The sequence below is a fragment of the Gavialis gangeticus genome, unplaced genomic scaffold (assembly GCF_001723915.1).
Source record: "Gavialis gangeticus isolate Ggan-Ray unplaced genomic scaffold, GavGan_comp1, whole genome shotgun sequence".
NCBI classification, from domain to species: Eukaryota; Metazoa; Chordata; order Crocodylia; family Gavialidae; genus Gavialis; species Gavialis gangeticus.
In genome coordinates this window covers 5,201,865-5,209,031 of record NW_017729022.1, presented here as the reverse complement: position 1 = coordinate 5,209,031, position 7,167 = coordinate 5,201,865, and the positions used below count along the sequence as shown (strand labels likewise).

At 41.7% G+C, this 7,167-nt stretch overlaps 1 protein-coding gene across 1 annotated transcript in view; it reads right to left on the bottom strand.

The window, feature by feature from the left end:
- Positions 1-7,167, bottom strand: part of BMT2 (base methyltransferase of 25S rRNA 2 homolog) — a 102,973-nt gene that overhangs the window by 12,846 nt on the left and 82,960 nt on the right. The window contains exon 6 of the mRNA XM_019514553.1: positions 757-871. Within this exon, the coding sequence (XP_019370098.1) occupies positions 757-871 (115 nt within the window). The remainder of the gene's footprint in view (positions 1-756; positions 872-7,167) is intronic.

Genomic DNA, 7,167 nt, shown 5'->3' with positions numbered 1-7,167 from the left:
AGAGGGTGGAGAAGGGGGAGATGGTGCTGTAACATATGGTGCTTTATGTGACGTGCCATAAGTTAGAGCATGGACCTGCATACCTGTCAGCACCCAAAGTTAAGTGTCCAGATGTGAGAGCCAAAGAGAGCACACAACTATACCAGGTTTAAAGCATTTAAGAACTTGTCCAACCACTGAACATGAACAGTTTTAACTATGGGTAGTACATGTTGCACAGGGTTAATGAAAGCAGTGCAACTATGTGGAGATCAAGTGGCAAGTTGAGCAGTATTTGTTGAATCCAACTAAATGTCTCATTCTAATGCATTCATCTTGTTATAGAAAATGATGAAGTCATCTGTTCATCTTCTCTCCTGCTCTTAAGTTGCCAGTGTAAAACAGCCTCCAAAGAGAACATTCATGCCTAGACATGACCCTTCTTAAAATAAATTAACCTTACCATTTAGACACCTGGACTCACCAACCTAATAATCTTAAAAAAAAAAAACAAAACAGCCAAGGGTTTCCAGTTTTCTCCTCTCATTTCTTTTAAGGAAGCACACTAGAGGGTTGCAATACACTAGCAGTTTTAAAAAGACATTTATCTTAGGATTTTCCTCAATTTGGTCCTGCTGGTAGCCATCTTATTCTTCTAACTTTCATCACAAACAACCCCTTCTACACCCAAAGCTATGCAGAATTTTTACCAAATGTAATAGCTGTAAAATACATAACAATCAAAATTTAAGATAAACTCAGAAAAATATTACATACCTCAACAGCTGGGACAATGTCTATACCAACAGTCAAAAATTCTTCAAACTTTAGAAATGGATTAAAGCAGCTGCCAACATCAAGCAATCTGATCTTTCCTGAGGGGTAGAGCAATCTAAAAAGAAGCAGAAATCCAGTTTGATCAAATACTATTTCAGAACACAGCTTCTAGAATTTCAGACCCCTGGGAGATGTTACACTTAAGACATGTTAACCAAGCCCTGAATAGTAACCTGGCCATACATTAAGGAAACTATTGGCTTTGCAAAAAAGGGAAACCAGCCCCCCAAAATACTGCACAAAAATGATGTGCAATATTTTTTTAGCTGGTTTCTATCATGCCTTAAACTGAACATATGGCAGGATGAGGAGAGCACTGGTAGCTTCCACTGGCCCCTGGCATGGTCCCTACTGGCCAAAAAATCAACTATCTGTTGGCTGGATCAGGACTGCACCAACCCTGAACTAACACTGTTGAAGTCCCAGAAACTGGTTGAAAAATCAGCTGATCATCAACTGAATCTGGGACTACACCAGGGCTCAAACCCACCTTAGTGCTGACCCTGAAGGGGGTTCAAGCCCTGATGCAGTTCCAATCTAGGTGATGACTGGAATTATTATAAAACAAATTTATAAATCTTCCACATGTATAATTTAATTATTGGAGGAGTAGTTTTATATTCAGGGTCATCTTATATTTGATTAAATGTAGTACTTAACTGGCTTAACTAGTACAAAGTATGAAAAAGGATGAGACTTCACCAGTTTGCTAAAACAGACTAAAGATAATGAATGCCATCAGTCCACACTTTGATTGCCTTAATTTGTTATTTTCATGATCATATTTAAAAAGTAAAATTGAGCTAGTTTCATATTATAGTTAAAATGTGTCCAAATGAACAAGTAGATACAAAGAAAAAAATGGAGAAAAATAAATCTCTAAATACGTACGGATTTACATTTCACATACGTTATTTTTGTTCTCTATGAAGCACTACAAGCACATACAATTTTACAATAAGCATTTAATGCAAATTATATTATACACACACACACACACACACACTTTTCTGGAAAGTTCATTACAGATTAAATTTGTGCCATAATAATGTTTGAAGGCAGAAATCCTATTAAAATGAATCTAAGATCAATGCTAACTTCCAATTATCAGTATTGTATAACAATAATTTATCTGTACTGCAGGATTTGTTTTTACATCATTTGAATAGATTATCCAGTGTGCCCCAGAAATGAACAGCTCTTAAATTTTGGATTTTGAAATATCTATTGTATGACAGCATTTTGCATACTGCATTTGAGTTTACTGTAGATGAGAGAAATATATCATCTTTGAAAGACTCCATTTTCAAAAAAGTCAATTCAATGTATTGTTGAATTCATTTCCTTGGATACAGGCTACAAAGTAGTAATAGCTAAAAACTAATACTTCACTAGTCAGAAATGAAGGCAGGGCAGCCAGGGTGGCATCTCATTCAAGAAGGCCTCAGTTTTTGTACGCTATAGCCTATTTCAGTGGTACCCAGCCTTTTGGTCCCACAGGCCAGGTAAGTGGGGTGGAGTTGATCTGTGGGCCAGATCTGGTCCATGGGCCTGACCTGGCATGTGTCCTGATCCAGCAAACAGGGTTGGTCTGGCATGTAGTCCCAGTCCTACATGCCAGATCAGGCCCCAGCCCTGACAGCCTTGTGTGCCAGATTGCACCTGGGGCCCTGGGGCCTGTGCTCAGGGCCATGCCACCTGGCCTGTAGGGTATGGAAATATGGCAGGGAAGCAGTGACAGTGGTAACAGGCACCACTTCCCCACCACCTCTGGGGAGACCTGTGGGCTGAAATGACATGGCTCTGCAGGGAAGATCTGGCCCATTAGCAAGAAGTTGAGCGGCCCTGGTCTACTTTGTCAGACGCTATGAACAGACTTGCACAGGGCAGAGGTACTAAACTAAAAGCATTGAAGTAATTTAAATACAAAGGATAGGGAAAAGACAAGAACTACCCTTCTCCAGTCAGAGTTATTAGTCTCAGCTAGAAATGATTATTTACTGTTGACTAGGAACTGCTTGGAAAATTTTGAAATAAAACAGAAACTAACAGAATACATACTGGACACCCTAATCACCAACACATTCTAGTTTTTACCACATTTTTAAAAATCTCTCTAAAAGGTGAATTTCTTGGGCATAGGACCACATATTCTTTATTTTCATTATGGAGCCCAATCCTGAACCTGTAGTATTAAAAAACAGTAATAGAGGTATGTACAAATCCTACCTTTGATGCTTTTAAAACACTTACATTAGATAAGATGCAAGAAAAAGGTTCACATCCTACCTTTCTTACAGGGCAGTTTTAGATATAGGAGAACTTGGCTATTTCAACAGCAGATCAAAGGCGACATAAAAGATGCCATTATTCAGAAAAGTATTTAGCTTTGGCCTGTTTTTCCTTGTTATAATGAAAAGCACTTTATAAGAGGATAAAACATTAAGAGGAAAAAAATCAGCAGCACACACCAGTTTCTAACCTAATTCTTTTAGAGGAAAATCTTAATGGTTCCAAGGTCCTTGCCAGCTGGTAGTTGTGCTAAATTAATTCTTCACAAATGCAAGAAGTTCACAGAAGATTATTCAAGGGCCAAAACAAAATTATTTTGCCATCCAGCTTGAGGCAGAAAAATAAGAATTCATTTTCCAGCCATAACGTCTATGCAATCTATGAAATTTTTCCAGTAGGTTCTCTTTAGGGAATAAAAAAAAAAGTTAGGATTTAATGAAGCTGTAGAGAAGATATGCGGTGCTTCCTTCCAAGTAATTAAAAAAATCATCACTTTAAAACACAGACTGAAAAGCACACAGCAGATTCCTTTTAGAGACTAGTTTACTGGTGTAGTCTACCTGACAACATTTGTACAAGAAAAGCTATGAGAAGCAATGACTAGAACAAGGTGGAACATGAATGACCTCTTGAAAAAAACATCAGTTCTGCTTTTCTTTTGCTTTAGATCAGGGGTTGGCAACCCTCACCACGCATGCCAGAGCATGTCATGCAAGGTCATTTTGCTTGGCACACCACAGCCAGCCTGTGTTCTGGGCAGCTGCCGCTGGCCACGGAGCCTGAGCTCTTGCAGCAGGTGGCTGGGAGGCTGCAAGAAACCCAGCCTCAAGATCTGGCAGCAGCTGCCCAGAGCCTGGGCCAGCAGCAGCTGGACTCCATGGCAGCCACAGCTCCATGCACGCCTCTGGGCGGACGATGGGAGAGGGGCTGAGGTTACGCTGCCCCAGGCCCCGCCCCTGCCATCTGCCCAGAGGCATGCATGCTGCCACAGAACTGGTGCCAGTGCTCCTGAGCCCAGTGTAGCTGTTTGCAACCTGCTGGCCGCCTGCTCCACCTGCCCAGAGCCTGGGCCAGCTGTGGCAGGCAGCCGGGAGGCTGCAGACAGCTACACTGAGCTCTGGAGCCCTTGACTGAGCTTGGCAGTGGTGCAGCTGTACATGCGCCTAGAGGTAGATGGCAGGGGAAAGGCACTGCCCCAGGCCCCTCCCTGCAGGCACACATGTACCTGCTGCCACCACAGAGCCATTGCCAGCACTGTAGAGCCCAGTGCAACTGTTTGCAGCCTTCCAGCTGCCTGCCACAGCTGGCCTAGGCTGCAGGGCGGGAAAAGGGCCGGGGCAATGCAACCCCAGCCCCTCTCCCACCATCCACCTGGAGGCACGTGTGCGGCTACCACCAGCAACAAGGATCAGGTTCCTTGCAACTCTTTTGCAGTCTGCCTCTCGCACTCCGAGTCAAGGCATCGGTCAGGGTTTAGGTGCTTTTGGCATTCTGGCCAAAAATGTTGCCGACCCCTGCTCTACATGGCTGGTCAACCTCATAAACTGAACCCTAAAGATCTTGTGTATGCTCTACAGCCTTGAGAAACTAGATATGTTATCCTGAGTATTGAGCTTCCTCTCTTCTCTGCCAGACAGGTTTTACTAGTTTTAAGGCCCAGCTTATGAAGGACTCTGTTGGTTACAAGCTCTTGCACTGGTCAATGTATTTTAGTTCAAAAATGTTTTAGTGTTAATGGTGGGGCCCTACCCTGATATCTGTATTAAAACTTGCATTACTGAAAAACAGCATAGCTTTGTTCTATTCTCCTGTAGGGATTATGCTGTATGCAACACATGCTAACTGTTACCTTAGTATGAACTGTTTTGTGTGGACCCTTCTTAAAATCTAAGTTTTTGCTGAGGAACGCAAAAAAAGTAAAACCACTAGATACAGAGCTCTAGATATAAATATATATACAGATATACCTTGTCCTAAAATCCAGAAGATAAAACCAAGTACTTCCAAGTATGCTGTATGCATTATGAAACACACCATATTGGCAATTTTCAAAGTTACCCAAAGAATTTGAACACAAAAACAGATTTAACTTCCAATTCCTAAGATTTATCTTTTTAGCACAGAGAAGAAAGATAATCTAAGCCAGGGTGGGCAATTATTTTTGGCAGGGGGCCGCTTACTGAGTTTTGGCAAGCCATCGAGGGCTGCATGACAGGCAGCCCAGGGCAGATTAATATTAATTTCCTAAATTTTTTAGGGGCCCCACAGGCCAGATAAAATGGCTTTGCAGGTCACATCTGGCCCCCGGGCTGCATTTTGCCCACTCCTGATCTAAACCCTGACCATTTCAAATGCACACTTTCACTTTGTAAATTGCTCAAGTCCTATACTATAATTATTTAGCTGGATGAAGGACATTAACTTCCTTCTTGACAACTTCCCTAACTGGAATACAGTTCCTTACCAGCTGCATTACAGAACCAACTAGATTGTAGTAGATAACACCAAAATATTGTAAGCAGGTAAAACAGAAGAAAAACAAAACAGAAGCACAAAAAAGGGGTTAAACATGTCCTCTCCCGCCCCCACTCCAAAGGTCACACAGCTGCTTAGTGGTAGAACAAACAATATAATGAAAGCCAACACTTCTAGTTCTAGGACCCAGTAATTACTTAAGCAATAATTGTGGGGCAGAGAGGGAGCAGAAAATCTAAACTGTATCATACTGTCTGAGAAGCTGAATTCAGCTAATGGCTCTCTATGCAGCAGGTGAACAGCTGGCCTATTTCAGACTTTTAGTGATATCCCCATTACAAAAGACAGCCCATAGAAGAGACCAGCTTATTGAATGCAGATGGAGAGAAGGAATGACAGGTGGTGCACTAAAAGACAGTAGTTATCCACCTGTAAAGGGTCCACCATGAAGTTTCCTTTTTAAAAGTATTGTTAAGGGCTGTTCCCTTTTCATCAGTATTTCTAACAAGCAAATAAAGGAAAAAATGAAAAAGGGAAGAAACAGGACTCAAAGGATTACAAGACTAACACAGATTCCATGCTTTCATGAAGGGAGATAGTATAAAGGGAGCATGCTTGACCCTGCCAGGTTTTGAACTGACAGGTTTTGAACTCCATTTTCCTGGTATATGCCACTGTAATGAAATATATGCAATTGTTTTGTGAAATGAGAAACAAGAGGGAAGACTAGATAGACATTTTTCACTTAAAAGAAATAATGAAACCAATCAAGGGGGAATATTTGTTAACTAAATCTAAAATAAGTTAAGCCTCCAAGGTTCTGAGTGCAGTAAAGAAGTGCACTTTGCAAAATGGAAATAACTTCATTAAAATAGCTGCTAGAAATGATCAGCTCTCAGAAGGCTTATCAAGTCCAAGATAGTACTGCGAATTTCGAATGACAGAAGAATCTAAGAGAGACACAATGGAATTGACCTGCAAACTGTTTGCAACCTGCCTTGTTTGCTGTCCCTGTTTGCTCAGCGAGTGTCCTTTTATACAGGGTATACTAAAAATAAAAACTAACACTAAAAGTCTCTCTAATAAACTGTAAGAATTAAAACTTGTACTAACATACATACATATTTCCAAGCGTGTAGCATGGAAAGAAATAAAGTACCGAAACCTTAAGTCCTGAAAATCAAGTCTCCAGTTAATGTTCTGAACAGGGCTGTCCAACATTTGGGTGGCCAGGGACTGCCTGCTGCATCACCAGCACACAGTAGCATAGTTTCATAGTAGCTAAGGTCAGGAGGGACCTGAACAGTTCATCTAGCCTGACCCCCTGCCACAGGCAGGAATGAATGCTGGGTTCACAAGACCCCAGACAGGTGATCATCCAACCTCCTCTTGAATTTGCCCAAGGTAGGGGTGAGGACCACTTCCCTGGGAAGTTGGTTCCAGATTTTGGCCACCCTAACTGTAAAAAACTGCCTTCTGATCTCTAACCTAAACCTATTCTCCATCAGCTTATTACCATTGTTCCTCGTCACCCCAGTGGTGCTGGGGAGAATAGGGCTCTACCTATTTGCTGTTGATCTCCCC